General features: G+C 44.5%; 2 protein-coding genes across 3 annotated transcripts; both read left to right on the forward strand.

Annotated features, from left to right (window-relative positions):
* Positions 1 to 138: 138 nt before the first annotated feature.
* On the forward strand, positions 139 to 2197 carry LOC135387872 (3-oxoacyl-[acyl-carrier-protein] synthase, mitochondrial-like). The gene is made up of 2 exons (XM_064617060.1): positions 139 to 308; positions 413 to 2197. The coding sequence occupies exons 1-2, from the start codon at positions 285 to 287 to the stop codon at positions 1754 to 1756; spliced, it is 1368 nt and encodes a 455-aa protein (XP_064473130.1). The 5' UTR covers positions 139 to 284; the 3' UTR covers positions 1757 to 2197.
* A 311-nt stretch (positions 2198 to 2508) lies between these two features.
* On the forward strand, positions 2509 to 20585 carry LOC135387871 (translation initiation factor eIF2B subunit delta-like). Of its 2 annotated transcripts, XM_064617059.1 has the most exons (14): positions 2509 to 2678; positions 3192 to 3246; positions 3931 to 4728; positions 6492 to 6534; positions 8149 to 8394; positions 12745 to 12859; positions 12944 to 13058; positions 13160 to 13236; positions 14470 to 14572; positions 15214 to 15341; positions 17333 to 17424; positions 17485 to 17570; positions 18490 to 18670; positions 20109 to 20585. In XM_064617059.1, the coding sequence occupies exons 2-14, from the start codon at positions 3235 to 3237 to the stop codon at positions 20309 to 20311; spliced, it is 2199 nt and encodes a 732-aa protein (XP_064473129.1). In that variant the 5' UTR covers positions 2509 to 2678; positions 3192 to 3234; the 3' UTR covers positions 20312 to 20585. The 2 variants fall into 2 exon arrangements, with proteins under 2 accessions (XP_064473129.1, XP_064473128.1); XM_064617058.1 differs by lacking the exons at positions 2509 to 2678; positions 3192 to 3246 and adding an exon at positions 3294 to 3610.
* The last annotated feature ends 1615 nt before the right edge of the window (positions 20586 to 22200 follow it).

Below are 22200 nucleotides of genomic sequence, written 5' to 3' on the forward strand. Positions count from 1 at the left end.
ACTCTCACTCTGCTGCCGAACAGTCACTGGAAACAACAAGCAACAACAACAACAAACAAGGCGTAAGGTAAATGCAGGCCGTTCCACACAGACGAACCCGCATCGAACAACGGTCGAGCAACACTGTGGCTGTAGCTGCATGACCAAAAGCCAGGCCAAAAGCTAAGCCAAGCCACGTCAGCAAGATCCAAAATGGCAAAAGGTTGGAGTTTCATTTGATTTCACAGAACACAACAGTAAGGAAACAAGTTAATTTCTCAATTTCTGTGGAATCGTTCACGAAGATGGTTCTTCAGAGACATTTATTTGTAAGTACGAACCTTGACAAGCAACTTACAGCACGATGAGCAGAAAGATTGCGGAATTGAACGTGTACGCTTACGCTTTCGTGTTTCTCGTTTTCTCTTTTTAGTTACGTGCTCTGGATAGAGTAAGCCACTCTTCAACACGTTCATTGGCATCCATTGAGCCTACACATCGACGAGTCGTCGTAACAGGCATCGGAATGGTGACGCCGCTTGGGGTCGGCACCAAGCATGTCTGGAACCAGCTGATCAAGTGCCAATCAGGGATTACTTTACTCAGTGATGACTTCAAAGGCATTCCTGCCAGCGTCGCTGGTATCGTCCCACGGGACCCCGATAAACACCCCGCGTCGTTCAGTGCCGAAAAGTACTTGTCAAAGTCAGACTTGCGAACTATTCCGACGGCGACCGCATTTGCCATCGCCGCAGCAGACGAAGCACTGGATGACGCAGCATGGCATCCGCAAGCAGACGAGGATCGGAATGCGACTGGAGTAGCCATCGGGATGGCCATGTCAGACCTCGAGTACATTGTCGACACCGGTGTGGCGTTCCGCGAGAGGGGTTACAACAGAGTGTCGCCGCTATTTGTTCCAAAGATCTTGACAAACATGGCGTCAGGACACGTAAGCATTCGTCACAACCTCCGCGGACCGAACCACTCCGTCGCTACAGCCTGCACGACGGGTCTTCACGCTGTCGGAGACTCGTTTAATTTCGTTCAGCACGGATTCGCAGACGTTATGGTGTGCGGCGGCACAGAAGCTTCAATCAGTCCACTCAGCGTTGCAGCTTTTGCTCGAATGCGAGCCCTGAGCACAGCGGAGGATCCGAGCCGAGCATCAAGGCCGTTCGACAAGGGGCGTGATGGGTTTGTGATCGCAGAAGGTGCTGTTGTTCTCGTCCTAGAAGAGTTGCATCATGCCTTGCGGAGGAAAGCAAATATTTACGGTGAGATTCTCGGCTATGGCTTATCCGCAGACGCGGTACACATAACAGCATCGTCCACCAAAGGCGACGGAGCTTTTCGTTGCATGAGAGCCGCGTTGAGGAGCTGCGGAACGGATCCCAAGGAAGTGGGCCACATTAACGCGCATGCAACCTCGACTCCCATCGGTGATGCAGCGGAAGCGGCAGCCATTCAGCAGTTGTTTGGAGACAACGTCGGGAATGTGGCTGTAACCGCAACAAAAAGTGCAACGGGCCACCTGCTCGGTGCGGCTGGAGCGATCGAAGCAGCATTCACAGTCCTGGCATGCCGCGATGGAATAATTCCGCCGATACTAAACTTGGAGGAGCCTGATGTTGATGCGCAGTTGGACTTTGTAGTGAAGGAAGCAAGAATATGGGCTGATCGTAAGAGGAGGAGGGTAGCAGTCAAGAATTCTTTCGGGTTTGGCGGAACGAATGCCTCATTGGTTATTGCAGAATTTAAAGACAACTTAATTTAAAAATGCAAGCTTATAGGATCCTTTGAATGACTTCTAGGACATAAGTCTCATATAATGTGACATGTCTAACTCAAACTATGTAGGTTTTTTGTTTATGTCATTTGCCATTTTCAGCTTTGCATCATGTGATGTATGCAGGAAAAAAGCTTCACTGGTGCTAGATACCCTGCAGTGCTATGTGCTAGAAGTTGCAACAGATCCTTCTGTGACAATGCTTACAGTGGCAGTGAACATACAAATCTGGTGTGTGGCATTGTGAGCTGACATTTTCTCACAAGTAAAGCTTAATTTGTTGGTGCCGGCAGAAATATTTTCTGGTTATATCACATCAGTGTGATTTGGAACTGCATAATGTTTATCCACAAAAGAAAGGAAATCACGCAGCCAATCGCATGTTGTATGTTCAGATAAGGCTGCATTTTAATAAAGTATTGCAGTGGATTCTGTTATGTGGGTAGAAATAGCATATTTAATATGCAGGTATCTACCTATGTCATGTATTTCTGTGTCGCATTACTTGAGAGCGTGGACTTTTTGTAGGCTCTTTCGTAATTCATCTGGTATTATTTTGATTGATTCCGGGTTATTATAATTTTTTTTTTTTTTTCGGTTTCGGTTTTCGAAACGCTCGATGTTGGTGGCAAAGTTTCGGTGCAGCTTTTGCGTCGGAGATATTTGGCTAAAGCTAAATCCTTCTGTTGCGTTTCAGGACGGAAAGTGATATTCATTTTTGGGTTGTACTTCAGGCTGCATTTGCGCATCTATTATTCGCGCGTCTAGCAACACTGTGCCTCGCTTTCAAAATGGCGCCTTTGATGTTGTCGAAGTGGCGTACAGTTATGCATTGAAAAGTAAATTGCACACTGTATCGCAGACGTAACTTGATATAACTTTGCCGAGGGAGTGCAAAAACTTACAAAACGTACGTGCGCTGCTTTTCTTTGAACGTCGTCTGTTCCTAAAAGAAATCGGGCATTCACCCGCTAAATTCCGCAATATTGCAACAGCAAACGTCGCTTCAAAAATTATTTCCCTCCTTTGTTTGCTATTACTAAGCACGCAATGAGGTCCACACGCTGTAATACGAATACCCAGATGTAACGAAGTCAAGTGTTTAAAGCAACAGGCACGAAAACGTGTAGCTCACGTGCGACAAGCGGACTAGAGAGTTACAGCGCTTCAAAATTCTGCCTCACTACAGTTTCTTGCGTGCTACATCATTGTTTCACGTAGTTCAGAATGCTTTTTCCTTGTGTGTGTATTATACTGTCATGTCCCAGCGTTGAAGCTTGAACGCGGCAGATTTACCATATGGCATGATTTCTACGCTACTGTTAATCGGTCTTAGCTCGCTCTCTCTACGAAGAAGTGGTCTTTGTGATGCTCGAAATTGGTGACGGAAGGCTCAGTGTGTTTACAGTGTGCATTTTTATAGGCGTTCCCTCTCCCAAGAATAACTCGCAGGGGTTTCGGCATCAATGGATACCTTGGTAAATGAGGAAGATAGTTTTAGCTTGCAAAATCACTGACACAATGCATGCATGATCGCCTGTGCGAGCACGACACAGTGTAACCTTTCGAATATTTTTGTTTTTTTCTGGCCTCTCCTCTGTGTTGTTGTGTGTTGCATGCAGATGCATGTGCCTGTGTTCTGCTTGTAAAGTCGCCAGAAAGTCAACATTTAGCCCATGGCACAATGGACCTTTTTCACAACGCTTCTGCACATGCTCTGTGACCCTGATGACGATGAAGGAAGTTCTCTACATATTCAATAGATGGCACCGGCCGTGTTTTGGCGCATCCCAAGTGTGTTTCACTGGGCTGCCACTAGGATATGACACGAGTGTGAAAAAGGTCCATTATGAACAGGAATCAACGGCTGATAAGGTAGATAAAATGTTGCTGAAGGCTGTACCATAGCAGGCTGCAACGTCTCTGCTAAGATTTCCGCCGGCTTTAGTATTTGGCGAAGCCTTCACTTAGCTGATTTGCTGTTTTAAACCCAAATTCTCAACTCTTGGTTTCATGAAAATTGTGGCACCCGCTCGAAATCAATTGCAGCTCACCAAAATTTTTGTTGCAGTAATGAACTGCAAAATGTTATTACTATTCCCTACTCAATTAAATCATTGGCGTTGATTTCACACTGATGCGCATGTGAAATTTTTATCCAGGGCCAGCCCGAAGCAAAGCCAAAGAAGAAGCGCAACCGTCACCGGAACCGTCACAGAAGACCTGCCGAGGCCGCGCCCGAGCCGGAACCCACCCCGAATGTCACGATAATAACTAAGCAACCGAACTACAGCATCTTCAACGCAAACGGGATTCCCACGGAGTTCAACGGCGTCAGCATATTCCCTGTTCCCTGCGCCAGCAGTTCCACGCAACAGGAACCCCACGCGGAGGGAGATTCGTCGAATAAAAAATTAACCAGGAAGCGAAAGAGGAAAAAGAAGAACCCGAACGAACCAGAGCTTCCAGCGCAAAACAACCCTGTCAAAAGCAAGTGCTGCAACGTTAGAGAACAAAACTCGAGGTCGTGCTTCGAGTTGATCTGTCCGCATTCGAGTCAAGAGCCGCAGTCAGGACCGAGTTCGAAACGTACTCCGCCGTCGGAACAGAATCTTTCGCACCTCCAGAACCTGTCGGAGAGCATAGTTAAAAAACTAGCTTCGTTGGACAGCACGTCGATCAGCATCACGGTCGTCAACGCCGACGATTCCAGGCCAGGCGTAAAGGTTGAGGAAGACATGCCGCGAAAGTCGGAAGGCGCGGTTTTGGAAGGCATTAAGAAGGGCCAGCCCAAGGTGGAAGCGAAGAATGCCCAGCAGAAAAAGTCGCAGAATGAGGAAAGAGGAGACGCAAAAAATGCGACCCAGAACGATAAAGTGGAAGACGCGTCGTCTAAAGACGTAGACGTCGGTGCTGAGAAGACGAAGGCGCAGTTGAAAGCCGAGCGAAAGGCAGCTTTTGTGAGTGTTGTGTTTTTTTTTCCTTTTTCTAATTAACGCATATTGTGAAATCGTTGGAAGACCATTGCTTTACAAGAGCAATGAAATGGGACTTGGCATTTCTGGAAGCCCCGGTTTATTCATCAACTAGTCCATCAATAGCCACCGTGCAAAATATTTTCACTGAACAGTGTCTCGTTACCGCGCAATTTAATTTACAGAAACGCTTTCGAAAGCAGGCGCGATGTCACGCGACAAGATTAGCGTCTCCTGGTGTCACGTAATAATCAGTGGAGTGGGCAGCCGTGATTTCTTCTCCTTTCCGACAAAAAGTGCATCTCGGACACACCGCAGCACCACCTGCGAAACCTCGCTTAATTCGAAATTCCGGTTAATTTGAAGGATTGCTGCTGCGGTCCCGTCTGTGCGTGTTGTGATCTGACCGAATAATTTGAAGAAAACTGGCCCATATCCCTTAATTTATGCTTACGATAATTAATTATAATTAATTAATGATAATTAATACTTAATTTGTAAGTTTCCTTCCGAATTTCATCATCTTCCGTTCGGCTTCCAACCTACGCAACGACAGCCTGCTGTAAAGAGTGCGTGCTTCCTCCCTCGCCGACTTCCCTTTCCCAGTTGCCGCGGAGCAACCTCCTCTCGCTTCCTTTGCCAACCACTCTCCCAGCCGTGCTGCCATTACGGATTAAGCAAATGTGTCTTGGCTTGCTTTTCTTTTCGTGTTTTTGTTGAGATCCGCTTCAAAGTTCACCTCTTGCCTGTGGGCTGTGAAGACAAAGATCAGTGAGTTCCTCGGCAAATAAATAACTATTTTATATATAAATATATAATAAATATAACGTAATATTTAAATTATATTACATTATAAAATAATAAAACGTAAAATATAGTTATAAATTTAAACATAATATATGTAAATGTATATATATATATATAAATAAACCTCACCACGTGCCCAGGTTCACTCAGTTCGAACGCCCGCCTCATTCGAAATTTTTTCGACGACCAGACAACTTCGAATTAATGAGTTTCTACTGTTAGTCATCGAGTAATCATCAGTGTCACTTGTTCACTTTACACACGTTGTGAACAAGGGTGGGTATGAACAACCTGAGGGTGGGAGGATCAAAGACCTCGTGTAACGTCGTATTCAATCAATCAAATACCCATCTCTCTCTCTCTCTCTCGTTTCGACCGTCAGCCACATCCATCAATCTTGCGCAAGAATGTTCGTTATTTCTTGTACAATCCACCGCAGCCAAAAACCGAAAAATTTATGGACGCGTCTTTCACTGCTCCTTTAAAAATTGGCACGATGAGGAAGGAAGTGAAGGAGATGAGACTACACCCCCTTTTTCTCGCTCTCCCACGTTACTTTTCCTCTGAACCGATATACTTAGAGCAGACGAGAGTCACTAAATAGGAAGCAGAGTAGCGACACTGAGCCATGCCGGCTAGCGAGACCGCCATATTGGGTTCGGTGCTGCTGCGTCGCCTAGCAACGGGACGACAATCTCCCCCTTCTCCGCCGGAGAACGGCGCGCAGTCGAGCCTGCTCACAACCGAGGGAACCGGTTTTGGATGGTGGATGGAAGGAGAAACCACATGACACGATCGGCCCAATCGCGGACACCAAACGGCGGCACCGGCGCGGAAGAGGAATGCCGTACTCTGTACCCCTATTTAGTGACTCTAGAGCAGACTAGCGTGGATGTGATTGGTGGAACGTCTCTTAAGTAAAGTTTATGTTTCCGCTTTAGGAGGCCCAGAGAGCAGCACAACTTGCAGCACAAGGAGGCGCTGGTGAGTGGAATTTGGCAGAGCTACGTATAAAAAGGGAGTCTGAACATTAGGAGGAGCCTAAAAAAGAGGCTTGACCTGTCAATCAAACTTGAGTGCATTTCATTGGTTGCTGTTTTCTACGGGGGGCCGCGATGGCACCAAAATTTCCCAATCATGGAGGTGTTGCTTGGACGGGTGAAGCGGGGATTTTGTGACAAAAAAATCTTCACAGATGCCTTTAATTTCATCCTGTGAGTATATATATTCTTTTGTAACTATCTCGAATGTCAACTTTCGCTCCGCCATCATTATTTACATGAAAATGAAGATGATACGTTTCGACACTGACGTTAGGGATATAGTGGGGACCACAATACCAAGAAAATAGCAGGAAAAACACCACTGATACGTGATATTTTGCATCTTTTTGTTGAATTTTCTCTTTATAAACAGTAGCCATCTCATTTTTCGGTTGCCGATTATTCGGATTCCTTCGATACTTTGAACTCCTTCGAGGACCCGTGATCTTCACCATAGGATTGATAAATTTTTACTACAGTCAAACTCCTTTATAGCGAACACCTTTTTAACGAAAATACCACTACAGCAAATTTTTTTCCAGTCCCCCTGGAGCCCTATAGGTCCAATAATGGACATCCTTTTTAACGAAAATACCTTTACTGCGAATTTTTTTTGCTGTCCCCTGAGTTTCGTTGTAAAGGAGTTTGACTGTACTACCATTTTTCTAGTCAGGTCGAAGTCTGAGGGCACGCTTTTCTAGACTAAAATGCTTGTGGACAAGCACCAATACATCTATTTTCGATGCTACGCACGGCAGAAAGTTTGAGACTGCCATTTTGGATTGTATGCTTGGATTGGATTGGATTGGTAATTGGAATCCTAGGCAAGACCTTGTCCATGTCGTCACGAGAAGATAACAGGAGCGTTCTCCGCGATGGCTGATTCACGCCTCGGAATTTGCTGACAAATGCGCTCTGTCCGTCGATGCCCGCGCTATAACCGGTATCCCGCGTTGGGACGGACCATTATAAGCGGTATTGTTATACATTATGTAATGTTCTATGGGAAGAATATTGGGGGTCGGGAAAAGCCACATTATAAGTAGAGCCTGAAGTTTTCGGGAAATATTTTTTTCTAAATGCAGGGGGTAAAAATCGGGTAAATAAACGTGTGCACTAAATTCGTGCGAATTTGGGTGAAAAAAAACTTCCGGTATGCTAAATTCGGGGTGAAATCGGGCTCAGTTACTCAACTAACTGTAGTGGTTTGGTACAAATGGTGATGTAACTGAATTCTTCTGCCAAACAAGTAAATTAATGCGTTCCTACAGACATCCCAGTGAGGGCAATTTGCCGGGTGAAAAATCGGGTTTCACCCTAAAGAGGCAACCTTCAATTCGGGGTGCAAATTCGGGGAAGAATCGGGGTAAGACCCTAAAACTTCAGGCTCTAATTATAAGCGGTCCCACACTGTAAGCGGTTACGTTACAATAGGTGTCCACTGTGTTAGAATGCGGGTACCTTTCTTTCCATGTTCCCAGCATTGCTTGGCGTAAAATGTATATTTTATGAAGTTACAGCGACAATGTGTTGCGGAACTTTTTTGTGGTGCCAGGCAAAGAAGCGGATGCGAAGCCAGAGAAAAGCAAGGCTGAGCTCCGCGCGGAGCGCAGGGCACTTCAAGAGGCGCAGAGGTTAGCCAAAGCTCAGCCCACCAGCACCACACAGGCGGCAAGCACTGCCAAAGACGGGGACGCAAAGAGCGCTACGACGGAAAGCAAATTGGCGAAGCAGGGGACAAATTCAGCAGAGGTGTCAGCCCTGGAGGCTAAAAAACAACCCGTTTCGAAGGCACAGACAGGTAGGAGAACCTGCTTGCAATCATTCGTGGGTTTAAACACAGTTATTGTGGGAGGCATGATGTTTAATGCCCTTCTGTGTATAATACCCCTGTCACACGGGCAGTCTTCAATGATCATTGACACCAATCGCCATTGAAAATGCGTGTAGCGCCACCGTGCGTGTAACGTGTCAACCTGTCGGGGAACATTGAATCCAATACTCTTTGGGAAGTTGACGCGTCACACGCTTGGTGTCACTACACGCATTTTCAATTTTCATTGGTTTCAATGATCATTGAAGACTGCCCGTGTGGCAGGGGTATTAGCTACGCTCGTTTCTTTCGTGTAAGAGCACCTATTTGTTATATACTTTGCCATAACAAAAGGAAAATTTTATGGGGAAGGCCTGCTCTGCCCTTCATACAAAATATTTAAATAGTGTCTGTTATAATTTAAGTTGATTGCCAGTAGTCCTCCTCTCACGGCATCACATCAATGCCCTTGTGGCTGTTCTTGGGCACGAATGAATCAATAAATCAAATCACGATGAGCTGCTTCCAATTTTTCCTCTGTAGTGCGTCCCTGGTGATGTCGTCAGGGGTGGGTCTGATGCTACAGTCATTCCGGTGCAGTGTAAATCCATTAAAGGGGTTGGGACACTTTCATAGATGTGATTCATTACATCATGAACGCATTGTATCGCATGCCAGAACGCGGAGGAAAAAATAACTAGTCTTCACGTTGTAATTAGCAAGATACTCGAACGCACTCCCGAACAAAGCGCACACGTCACAGGTGGCGCTGTGGTCTGGGGTCAGAGCCAGCACCACCTAGAACAGAATGTCATTTGCAAATGATGTCGATGTCGATAAGTAAGGCGCCAGGGGTGAACATATGAAGCACTATATGGGTACATTAGGTTGTGTTTTTATTTATTTTTCTCAAAACTAACAAAGCCATTAGATTAGTTCACAAAATCGTTGCTTTTTCAAAGTCACTTGATTGGCTAGGTACCACAAATAAAGACAATTAAGAAGCCTATCTGCACCGCACTTGGCAACATGGTGACTGGGGATGAGGATAGTTCTCCGAAAAACAGTGTTTAACCTTCCCTTCTTTGTGTGAAAAGTTGGCAAACTCGTGAAAAAAATATTGGAGTATAGCTGTTCATTCGTCTTTCATTTCTTCGAACAGTTTATCGTTGTTGTCTTTGCTACCTCTCTACTGCTAGGGTACGCTGTCGGTGCGAGAGGGAAAAGAGAATGAGTTCCCCAAACTAATTCGCATGTATTGCCTTTTGATGTCACCATGTGACACAAAACAAATGTCATTCTGTGCGAATGTCATTCGCTGGGAATGACATTCAATTTGCCGTGTGACAGGAGTGTAAGAGGCTCATTCTTTCCAGAGTATTTAGTTACAGGCAAGCATCAAAACAGCTCAAGGCAAAAAAAAATAAAAAAATGTTACACGCACATGCATTTGTTTCTTCAGCCACGACTCATAAACATTGTTTGTGATGTTAAGCCTAACCCAACTCAATGTCACCAATGTCACCAACTCAATTTGAGAAAATATCAAATTCCTGCCTTTTCCTTGGCTGTGTTGCCAATGACGAATCGTTCTGTGCTGGTCATGTTTGTGCACACCATTAACCAGTGACGGCCACTAACTACTTCTACAGTAGTTTAACTATAACTACTAACTACTTCGCAACGGAGTAGTTTAACTAGTAGTTCAACTATTTTTCAGGGGAGTAGTTAAAACTACTTCTGTAACTACTGCAATGTATTTTAACTACATCTATGACTACTTAATGTTGTCCATCAACACCAATCCCTTGTAGTGTTCTTGGACACCTAAATATGAATCACAAGCACTAATAAACTTTTGCTCAAGCCATTGCTACGATCGTGAAATACAAAGCTTGCGGATACATGCTTGATTCTTTCTGTGCCTACTCGATAAACTAAGTTGCAGAATTATTTCACAGCAAATTGAGGCTTCATTAGGCTAGTAAAGCTTGCGGCAAAATCGGAAGTAGTCGGCGCCTCCAGTAACCTAACTACTGTAGTTAACTACTCATAATAGTATTTTAACTAGTAGTTTAACTACATGTAATTAACTACTGGCCATCACTGCCATTAACAGTGATTCGTTCCTTACTCCTCTTTTCTTTGACGGAAGCGTTGCTCTTATGAGAAATGGGCTTATCAGTAATAGGCAAGCTAACCGTTAATATGATCGAATTACCGGGCGTTTTCCCCCATTTGAAATACACATGCCAGGATCCGACCATCAGTTCGAATTATCCGGAAATTCGAATTAACAGATTTCAAAATGACGAGATTGCGCTGTACCAATATATTTTATTGATCTGTCCCGCTGAACTTGAAAATTACGAGGATTTGCCGTATGGAATTTTGTGTACCTTGCCTGTAAGATATGTTACCGCTCTTTTAAAATGTGTATGTAGCGTGTGAATAACATATTTTTTATTTATTTATATTTCAATTTCAAAGAAGGGATGAAAGACCCCGCCACAGGTTCCTCCGCTGGATACTGCTGGGCCAGACATGGCTGGGCAGTCTCGTTCGAATAAACCGTTGTGCTCATTTGTGCGTTTGAATTACTGGGCGCTGTACCCCATTTAATGTACAGTTGAACCTCTATATAACGAATTTGTAAATGCTGGCTCTTTATTTCGTTAAATCGAGATATTCGTTAAATGGAACACGCCAAGTTAAACAAAGATGGCCGCCGCACTACCAGCGCCGCGCGTACCGCAAAGCGTCATTTGTCATAAAACAGGTACTAAGGTAAGAAGGGCACAAAATATCAAGCTTTATTCATTACATAACGCTAGGTAACGCGTAATTTGTGCACAATATCGTTCTGAGCATTCATAACCTTCGTAACTCCGGATGACCTCGACTGCTTTCTCCTACGCGATCGCGTATCGAAGTTTCTTGGTTGGTTCACTTGCACTCATGACGTCCGGAAAGAACAACCGTACACCGCCGAAAAGAACGAGAAACGGGTACATGTCACGTAGACGTCTGCGCCGATGGAACCTTGAACGGCAGCGGCATCATGCCCATTTTACCACCGTCAGCATCAGCGGCGCGAACAAAAACAAGTAATGAAAAGGCACAAAACCGCAACGTACTGTCGTCTTCATCAACACAAGCAAATTAGACTTCGCGAGATGTCAGCAATGCATGTTTTCTTGTCTGAAAACAGGTGCGAAGAGACCCTCGCGCCGGTTTCGAAACAGCGTCGGCGCAACGATTACCGGCGGCGGAGACGCACTTGTCGGCACGCTCGTGCCTACAGCACGTGACAACCGAAGTAACCAACGAAAACTCGCGTAAGGACAACAGAGAGGGAAGGTTTCTCCTCCTTTTCTTCGTGGTGAAGCGGAAAGACACGCGCAGAAGAGCCCAGAGATTTCGTTAAATAGAGGTGACCAAACGAATGTATTTCGTTAAATCGAATGCAAAAATACATTGACGTCTATAGGGATGCGTTCGTGCAACGGAAATTTTTCGTTAAACAGAGGATTTCGTTAAATCGACGTTCGTTATTGAGAGGTTCAACTGTAGCACAGAAGTCATTTTTAACGCCCAGTTTTCTTCCTATAAAACTGTTAAGTAGGCCAGTAGGATGCTCCATGCGAAGTAATTTGCACCACAGAGTCATAATTATCGTAGAAATTGAATTTAAAATACGCCACAAAAAGCGACCGTGCGCAACGGTGGTGAAGAGCAGTACCAGCCTGTGATCTGCCTGGAACCTCGCGCTGACGCTGTAAGGAGAACGCTCGCTGATTGGCCTAGAGAAATGTTGTCTGCTACTCCGCTGTCGTCTGCTACTCGGCTGTTCGGGGTTCCGATAAAGCCTTTCTCCTTGCTCGGTAATGCTTCGGCCACTCCTTCTATCCCCAGTTCTCCCGGAGAACTGGCAAAACAGGTTTACGGCGGCAAATAGACAAGGAGCTGACCCCCCACTGACGGGCGAACCAGAACGAGTTCTCCTTATACCGTCATCGGTGACGTGGCATCATACCTCCTCATCCTCGTTATAGCTGGAGTGGCGAGTTAAGGGTGAACGCGCAGAGCTACGTTTATGTGAGTTTTTTTCTGGGAAACAAATTGCACACATCAAAACCTTTCGTGCTACTCGGTATAATGACACACACACTTTCATCAGATGTCTTAATCTGAAAATTTTTTGGATGGCCCTCTGTACTCAACTTTGACGGAACCCAAGCGTCAGTTAAACGGCAATGACTAATTAAAGGGGGTCGCGCTTTATTACTTCGAGTCATTATTAACGGCCCTCGACTGTTTCTTGCCTTTGTGTTCCAGATGTTGCCAAAAAAGTGGTAAAAAGGCAAACGAATGACACTGCTCAGGGCGACCTGCGCATCCTCTCCCACCTGCACCAGAATCCCGACGTTCTCGACCACCTGCGGGTTTACGGGTGAGAGAGACGCCGAAAAACGCGGCGTTGTCCCCTTCGCCCCTTTCTTTATCTCACGACTCGACACCTTCTGCGGCGTTCCAGGCTTCCCAACTCCGGAATCCATCCGGACGTTCTGAAAGCGGGATATCGGATCGCAGAGGGCGTGCTGTCTGGCTCCAACTCGCGCTGTGTTGCAATGTTGCTTGCCTTCAGATCGGTGAGTTCTTAATCCGGCCACTAGGGGAACCAGTTTCCCCTTTTTTGGATGTGCCACCGAACTTTTTTTCTTTTTTTTTTCTTTCTGTTTTTACTCTTTAGGTCATAGCCGACTACTGCAGCCAATCGAATAAGAGAATCTCGCAGGACTTGCGGGAGCAGCTGGATTCAGACATCGAGTGAGTGTAAGACTAATCTGAGGTAGTCCTAAAAATCTTGCAATCGTATTCTTCTGGAAGAACAGTCGCCGTCGTCATTGTGTCTGTCCTTAAAAGAGCATGGAGGGGATTGAAAAAAAAATGTGTCAGGAGGTGTCTCTGTCCTTAAAAGAGCATGGAGGGGATTGAAAAAAAAATGTGTCAGGAGGTGCCTCTGTCCTTAAAAGAGCATGGAGGGGATTGAAAAAAAATGTGTCAAGAGGTGTCTCTGTCCTTAAATGAGCATGGAGGGGATTGAAAAAAAAATGTGTCAGGAGGTGCCTCTGTCCTTAAAAGAGCATGGAGGGGATTGAAAAAAAAATGTGTCAGGAGGTGTCTCTGTCCTTAAAAGAGCATGGAGGGGATTGAAAAAAAAATGTGTCAGGAGGTGTCTCTGTCTTTAAAAAAGCATGGAGGGGATTGAAAAAAAAATGGGTCAGGAGGTGTCTCTGTCCTTAAAAGAGCGTGGAGGGGATTGAAAAAAAAATGTGTCAGGAGGTGTCTGTGTCCTTAAAAGAGCATGGAGGGGATTGAAAAAAAAAAAGTGTCAGGAGGTGTCTCTGTCCTTAAAAGAGCATGGAGAGGATTGAAAAAAAATGTGTCAGGAGGAGGGAAAATTACGATTACAACCACTAGAACACATATTCACACGAAAAGTATGAGTGCAGTGCGTAATGCTGGAGTGCAAGCGACATTCCGGTCTTGTGGAACAGAAAAGCTGCTTCCCTTGGCTGTAAGCGTGCAACATCATGTCAGTGCGCGCCTCCTTTTTTACTTTCATGCCTCTTGCGGTTGTATTCGAATGTTTCAATCTCTATAAATACTTATCTTAGACAGTTCCTGAAAGTAGTATGTTTTTATCGTGTGGTTAAAAGATATATGTTGGAGATGTTTTTCATGCTCCTTGAAATATTATAAACCTCACTGTTTTTCCTCGTCTTAACCCACTTGGTGCCAAGATGTCCCATGATTTTTTTTCATCGACGTTTCTACGATGAGGGTCACACATGGCAAAATAAGGAGGCGTGTTAATTAATAGTCATTCTCATGAGGGTCATGTTAGAGTTTACTTCCTTCCTTCACAACTGCAAGTTCGCTTATTGGGCTATCACTAGCAAGTACCTGCATATCATCGTAGTTGTAATGGGTGTCTTGCAACCGAGGTTGCCCAAAATATCGTCCCTATTCCAAGCGTGCCCACTTGTTTCCCTTCAGATTCCTAAAAAAATGCAGGCCATTGTGCGTGAGCATGCAGAACGCCATCACATTCTTGAAAGGTCACATATCCGAGATCCAGGATTCTGAATCGACCCACGAGGTGAGATATGATTGTCACGGATTATCGTAGTGCATTCTGTCCCACGAAACGGTCGACAGAATTTTTTAAAAATTCGCAGACATGATGCAGCGAACGATGGTTTGTAGATTTGAGACTGCCATTTTCTGAGCGTATACACGACGACATCTACTCTCATAGTTAATTAATTCGCGTAGTTAATGCTCCTCCAATTTGGACATTGAAATTTTTTTTGTTTTTGTTTCATATATGTTACGCACTGACATTAGCAGCACTGTAATGGAGGCAGCATCGAACCAGCACCAATTTTGCTCATTTAATAAGTCCAACTATCTATATGCTATGTGCTATACGTGCAGTCAAAGAGCTGCGGCTAATTTTTTCCCTTGTACATACGTTTTGTTTTTGTTGTTGTTTTTAATTTGTTAATGATCTGGATCAATACGGTGTTTCAATTTAGCAGCTAGAACTTCACATTTCTCATCATGTGTATAAACTACAGTCACAACGTTAAATGTTCTGGCAATTTTTTTAGCTCTGTCACGTCTGCACATTAGAAAAATTATCTACTGCTACGTCCACATTCCATCCTACGGCACACCGCATGCCCACTGTGTTCATGAGTATGACTTTTTGCCAATTCCTCTCTTGTTTCTGCAAAGGTGAAAGAGAACCTGACCAATTGCATCGATAAGTTCCTCCATGAGGAGATCTACCTTGCTAGGAAGCAGATCTCTGAGTCTGCACTGACCAAGATTTTGGACGACGACGTCATACTCACGTATTCTTGGTAAATTAATTTTTGCATTTGGCATAAATTTATTTTGCTTATTTTTTTGCATCTCTCTTTGTTTGTTTGTCTATATTCTTATCTCAGTATTCCATGGCAACGAGTTGCGTTAAATTAATAAACAAAATTAGATTCATGGCAATTTGTCATAACATAGCTTAATGAATATGCCCGTGAAAGCAGCCCATACCGACTCAAAAGGTCGATGCAGTAAATTGCTTACGGACAAGAACAGCAAGAAATGTATTTCGAGGGAACCATAGGATTAGTGCACTAGAATAGAATTCTACCAATGAAGACATTGCTTGGCTAAGATATTGAAGTACACTCCCATGTGCACACGTTGTACAAAATGTGTAAAATATTAACATTTTTAATAGGTAGTAATGATAATTCTGTTATTAGTATCGTAGTATTCTCTAGCCATAGTGCCGTTCAGGCTTTCATAGCTGGATTTGATAAGGTCGAGTTATCGGCTTCTCTGAAAGTGGTCAGAATTACTCCAGGTGTCGTTTCCAGTTGTCGGCTATTTTTTAGCACTGCTGTCTTTTGTAACTGATATTACAAATTATTATTACAGTCAAACTCCTTTACGACGAATGCCTTTATAACAGAAAGACAGTTATAACTAGGGGTGTGCGAATCCGAATATTTTAAGTCGAATCAAATATCGAATCGAATGGAGGAAAAAATCGAATATCGAATATTCGTGCAAAATTTACAATATGCGACTTTCGCACTAAAAGTTTCCATTTTGTAGCCCATGGCTTTAGTGTAATTTTTCTGGCATTAACTGTCACAAGAGAGGCATGCAATTCTTCTGCTATAAGCCCCTACTGTTTAATTTTACATGAGAGTGCTTCCTGCTTTTCAGGTGAGCCCACACTTACTGGAGTACCAGAGTGGTTACCTTCATTTCAGTATTTTATGTCAGGCAGTAGCATGTTATATGGATGGGGCTGTAATTGTTTCAAACAACCACAGGCCATTTGTGAAACAAACGAATTGGCATCCTGTCTCAGCTTTGCCATGAACACCCTATAGTTTCTTTGCACTCGCCCTAGGAAGTTGCACTACTGAAATTTTAGGTGTAAAGGACATCTTTAGGACACCCTTCTTGTTCGTGGGCTGTAGTCATTATTCGAGAGTCCTAACTTTTTAAAGGCAACCTCACAGACATCAAATCAAAGTCCCTCGTCGGCACCGCTGAACTGCATGTGGGAGGGGCGCCGCCCCTTCCACAGACGATGTCTACAAAACTAACTTTGGATAACGTTATCTTAAACTAAACACTGTCCCGCCTGTGTTTGTCCTGCAGCAAGGGCAATTTCGTAAAGCAGGCTTCACCTCATGCACGGAAGCATCAGGTGAAGCCCACTTTCGGGTTGTGTCGTTCATATTCGTGGAATAGTCGAATATTCGAAAAACCGAATATTGGATATTCGATTCGCGAATCGAATAGTTCGAGCGTTTGATATTCGATTCGAATTCGAGAACTCGAATATTCGCACACCCCTAGTTATAACGAATGTTTTTCGCGGTCTGGCGTTTGTCATGGCATGCAAGCCTGCTTGTGTCAATCATTTGCAGGTGAAACGTGCCAGCATTTTCGAAACCAGAACTGCATGGCGCGGTGCCGCGTCCGTGTGGCCTAATATAAACAAACGTGGCAGATGTCTGTTGCCGTGCGTTCAGTCGCCCTGACGGAGGAGGCTTGGCTTCCGTACGAGCGGCAGTTAAACATCTACTGTATTGTAGGTTGCTCTATCCTAGCATAGCAATATACGAGGGTCCAGCATTTTTATCGTTACAATGAAGATTTTCCGCAGTCTCCTGAAATTCGTTATAAAGGAGTTTGACTGTATTATCATGTTAACGATCGTTTTGCTAGGCTGAGGCTTCGACGTTAATAGCTGGCGAGGAAAGTTTGAAAGTGACCACATACATGCTTCCTCATGTTAACGAATGTGCACCATTCCTATGGCTTCCAGCTCGTCACTAGTTCAAAGTGTTCTCAAAAGTTCTCACGAAAAGGGAAAGAGGTTCAGGGTGATCGTCGTCGACAGCCGACCCCGGCTTGAAGGTATCGTAACTCTGACCTTTTCACGTCACCAATGACAACGCGAGGTATGTTTTCCTGCAGGTCTGGAGATGCTGAAGTACCTGCGCAGTCTGGGAATTAATTGTACCTATACTCTCATCAATGCAATTTCCTACATTATGAAAGAGGTAGGTGCTGTTGTGCATTTGAAGAGCATCGGATCATAAATTTGCAACTACTACAGGTTTTCCCGGCGATTTGAATCCAAGTGCCAGCTAAATTAATCCACATGCCATGCAAGCTTTATGGGGCATGGATTAATTTAGCTGACACTTGGATTAAAATCGCTGGGAAAACCTGTAGTACAGGCAGATATAGGTCCATTCTATCCTGTCCGGTAACTAATTGATTTTTAGATTGAATACTTATGATGCACACTTTAAAGGAGCAGCAGTGAAGGCTTCTTCCATTAATTGTAATTATTTTTGTAATTGTAATTAATTTATTTTTGGCATCCGGTGTCTTGTGCATCGAGTAACACCATGTTATTGTGCACGTCGGGCATCTTTTTGATATCACATTGTAGGTTATAATGTACACAGGGGGATGGAAACTGCACCGCACAGTACTTTGAGGTACTCGCTGTCAGACACGAAATGCGGGGCATCAACTCTGTTGATACACAGTCTCGAATAAACTGCATAGGCTGTTTTCCTCATCCTCCGCGGCACTCGATTTGCAGTTGATTTGTCACCAGCTCACATGCCGTAGTGGTTAGGATGACCGTTTTCCGCGCTGAGACAGCGAGGTGATGCGGAGTGTCCGGGATTTTCCTTGGGTTTTCCGGCAGACCTTCCAGTAGAATGGCGGCACAACTCTCCCTGAAGTCCGCCCAGGACGTACACTAACCCCCTTTCAAAACTCACTCCTTCCTGCTCTCCATCTGTCTATACACCGCTCAGAGCCGCAGTCGCTTTGCGGCGCTAACGCGAAATCAGAAAAAAAAAAAAAAAACTGACTTGTCACAAAATGTAAGTTGTGAGTAGCTGGCAGTGACACACGTCTTGCTCTGTGCCACAATGTTGCTGCGAATGCACGCCTTTGCAGGTGACCAAAGTGATGCTGGGCGCCCATTCTCTTCTCGCCAACGGCTACGTGACGTCTCGTATTGGCAGCTCTCAGATTGCCCTGGTGGCCAGGGCCAGAAATGTTCCAGTGCTCGTCTGCTGTGAAACGTACAAATTCTCGGAACGGGTTCACACGGACTCCTTCGTGTCCAACGAGCTCGGTGAGCTATCTACATTTATAATCGCAAAAGAATAGTTGCTTTTGACAACTTTCACATTTTGAGTCAGTGCCTACCGTAAAAGTTGTTTCTTTGGCGCGGAATTATTCTTCGCGTTTTTTTTTTCGCTCCGAAAAATCGTGAACTTAAGTTCCCGCAAATAACTCTGGTCATATGAGGGCGAAAATTGTGCGGCGTTCGACGCTGTACCGTGACTATCTTGACCCTTTCTACTCCATGCAGTGTGAGTAGTTTAAGCAAGCCGCAGAAGGCTGTTTTATCCCGTCAGGCAGGATGTAAAGAAACGAAAATTGACCACGTTTTTGTTACTCCTACAAACGCAAGTCCACTGCATGCCTTTCCCCGCCTTCTCAAAACCAGCTTGTATGATAGTACGACGTCTCAACCGATTTCGTCATTGCCCTGAGTGATAATGAATGGGAACTGCTAAAATGAATTGGCTGACCTGCACACTGTCATTACTATGGCCTCCTGCAGGGCCCCTAAAGGCCGTTGTACAGAGCTTTTCCTCCTGTGTCTGTGAGGAGAGGAAAGGGATTGACGTAGAACGCAGTGATGGCCAGTAGTTAACTACATGTAGTTAAACTACTAGTTAAACTACCTGATTGTAGTTAAAAAGTAGTTATGAACTACTTGCAGAACTGTAGTGGCAACTACTACTTAAACTACGATTTTAAGTAGTTAACTACAGTAGCAAGGTTTCTGCAGGCGCCATCTACTTCCTATTTTGCCGCAAGCTTTACGGTACGATTGTGCTTCCAACTTTTACCTTGAGCTACTTCTTTGATGAGAAGTGAGATGCCGAGCAATTGTGTCGTGCATGTGTACTAAATCTTCACTTTTAATGCTTGTCTAGTGAAGCCTCATTTGCTGTGAAATAATTCTCCTACTTAGTTAATCCCGCCGCAAGCTTTGTATTTGACGATCGTAGCAATGGCTTGAGCCGAAGTTTATCATTGCTCGTGACTGATATTCAGGTGTCCAAGAACTCTACAAGGGATTGGTGTTGAGGGACAACGTTAAGTAGTTATAGATGTAGTTAAACTACATTGCAGTAGTTAAAGAAGTAGTTTTAACTACTCCCCTAAAAAGTAGTTGAACTACTTCATCGCGAAGTAGTTAGTAGTTATAGTTAAACTACTGTAGTAGTAGTTAGTGGCCATCACTGGTGGAACGCCACCATCCCCGTGAACAACACACGTCTTTGTACGTGCCGAAACATCCCAGAGTATTGACGATATTGGCACGATAGGCCAGAGCAAAGTGCTCCCGGAGACCCGTGCCCCAAAATTTAAGTTTGCGCGAATCACTCCTTGAACCAGCATTGTTCAAAAACGCGAAAATATTTTCCGCACGGAAAAAAAAAAAACACTTCTACAGTACGCAAATCCACTGGAACATCGACGATTATTTCCAACAGGTCCGGAGAGTCATCTGCTGAGGAACCTGCCGCCGTCCGTGAGAGCCGAGGGCCTGAAGGAGCTCCCCTCGCTTACCATCCTGAACCTCACCTATGACATCACGCCGCCCGAATTTGTAGACATGGTAATCACGGAGAAGGGAATGCTACCCTGCACGTCGGTACCCGTCGTCCTGAGGATGCGGAACGCTGCGGTTTCATAGTCGCTCCTCGCCGGCGTGGCTGGACATTACATAATTCTGCTCTCGTTAAATACTTCTTTGGCCTCGTGTAACATACGTTAAGGTTGATTTATGGTGTGGAAGAGACTTAACATTGTGTCATTGTGGAAGGGATTGATAGATTTGTGAGTGGGTTTCACGTCTTTCGATCTTATCTCTTTTAATGCAGCGCTATTGAACTGCATAGTGATGACTTGTTCTGCATTTTAGGCAGAGATGTGAAATGAAGGAATGAAAATTGGTTTCCAATCACTTACTTTTTCTTTGATACATTTATCTTTTTGTCTGATGTTTGAAGAAGAAAAAATAGACTCATGTGGACTTAGTAGAGTCCCTCCCATTACTGTGCAATCCCGTTAATTCGAGTGTCGCCATCATACGTAATGGTCTTATAAGTAAGATTCACACTTAGTAAAGGTGCCTATGACACGCCCACAGCGTCGTCCCGCTCCCGCTCCCGGACCGGAGCGTAGTTGGGCGCGAGCGGGTAATCTCATAATAAACCGTTTCGTGTGTTCGAATTACCGGGCGTTTTTCCCCATTCGAATTTACATGACATTGACGGGACCCGAGCGCCAATTCGAATTATCCGGAAGTTCGAATTAACGGGATTGCAATGTTCCCTAAAGAAAACGAAAATTCTATTACAAATGATACTTTTCTTCATGTTATCGTATAAATAACATCAGAGAAGAAGCTTCCTAGAGAGCGAGGGAAATTAAAGTCGGAATGCAAAGTACGCAGGATAAGATGATTTTGTTTCCCTTCATTAGCAAGGAAACATTACCTTATTCTAGTCTACTCCAGTTTGCTTGCATCCCATCCTTATTTTCAACATAAATATCCTAAGCGAGAAGGATCAAACAAGCTAACTAGTTCTGCATTGTGATTGAAAAATCAACCTGGAGCCTGAGGAAAATACGGAAGGGCGACGCGCAAGCACGCATGTAGGTGCCATATGCTGTCTGTTTCTGTGTCATCCTTCCGTATTTCCTCAGTCTAAAGGTACATTTTCTACTCACATAAATGCCATAATATGTACACAACAGACTAGTGGTGTACTACAGAGTTCAAAAGCAGCTGATGGAGACACAATCATATTGGATATCGTGTGCTTCAGAGGTTGGCTGTGTGTGTAGGAAAGCCTGCAGTAAGGGAAAACTTGAGCATTTTTTTAGCACTAGTGGTGACGGTTCAGAGAGCACAAGTACTTTTCTAGGGTGGGCATTGCTGCTTTAAAACGCGTCATGAATGGAACTCCAAGTTTTCCCATGTCAAGATCAAGGTCCCTAAGAGCTCAGAATATATCTCGTTGGCGTAGTTCACTTTCATGACCGACAGGTGATACCACGTAGGCAATGCCATGCGGCCTCTTGCCGGGTTGTTAGACCTCTCAGACGTATTCCTCTGAAGTCTCATCATCAGTCATGAAGCCAGTCATCGGCTAAGTAAGCACCGCTGCGATTACTCGGAATGATCAGCGGTACGAAGCCACGTTTGAGTGCCTACTCGTTGCACTGCAATGATATTTGATAAAACTAATAACTGACGTCCAGAGACGTCATAAAGCGACGCACAGAAACACCAATCAGGTTGAACGTGAGAGAACTGATGTTCTGAGGCTGGAACAACATAGAGAGGACAAATACATACAAAGCTTCAAATTGCCTAAGAAATTAACGATGAAACCAATCAGGTAACCAATCAGGTTGTTTGCAAAAGGTTTTTACGCCCTTCTCCAGTCTTGGATCGCCGCCATTCTTATGGCTACGTGTATGTTGACGTTTGCAGTGACTTGTGACCAGTATCTGCACAGACTGCGTTACCTATGGACCGATACACGGTAGGCCCTCTTGTCAGTCGGTAGAGCA

Source organism: Ornithodoros turicata, chromosome 3 (assembly GCF_037126465.1).
Source record: "Ornithodoros turicata isolate Travis chromosome 3, ASM3712646v1, whole genome shotgun sequence".
In the NCBI taxonomy this organism is placed as follows: Eukaryota; Metazoa; Arthropoda; class Arachnida; order Ixodida; family Argasidae; genus Ornithodoros; species Ornithodoros turicata.

What these genes read in the sequence shown, in the direction of transcription:
- LOC135387872 (XM_064617060.1), top strand. Translation starts at nt 285, where the DNA reads ATGGTTCTTCAGAGACATTTATTT. An exon ending in TTCTTCAGAGACATTTATTT is followed by an intron (nt 309 to 412) that starts GTAAGTACGAAC and finishes TTCTCTTTTTAG; the next exon opens with TTACGTGCTCTGGATAGAGT.
- LOC135387871 (XM_064617058.1), top strand. Translation starts at nt 3,395, where the DNA reads ATGTGCCTGTGTTCTGCTTGTAAAGTCGCCAGAAAGTCAACATTTAGC. An exon ending in CCGAGCGAAAGGCAGCTTTT is followed by an intron (nt 4,729 to 6,491) that starts GTGAGTGTTGTG and finishes TTTCCGCTTTAG; the next exon opens with GAGGCCCAGAGAGCAGCACA. An exon ending in CGTTTCGAAGGCACAGACAG is followed by an intron (nt 8,395 to 12,744) that starts GTAGGAGAACCT and finishes TTTGTGTTCCAG; the next exon opens with ATGTTGCCAAAAAAGTGGTA.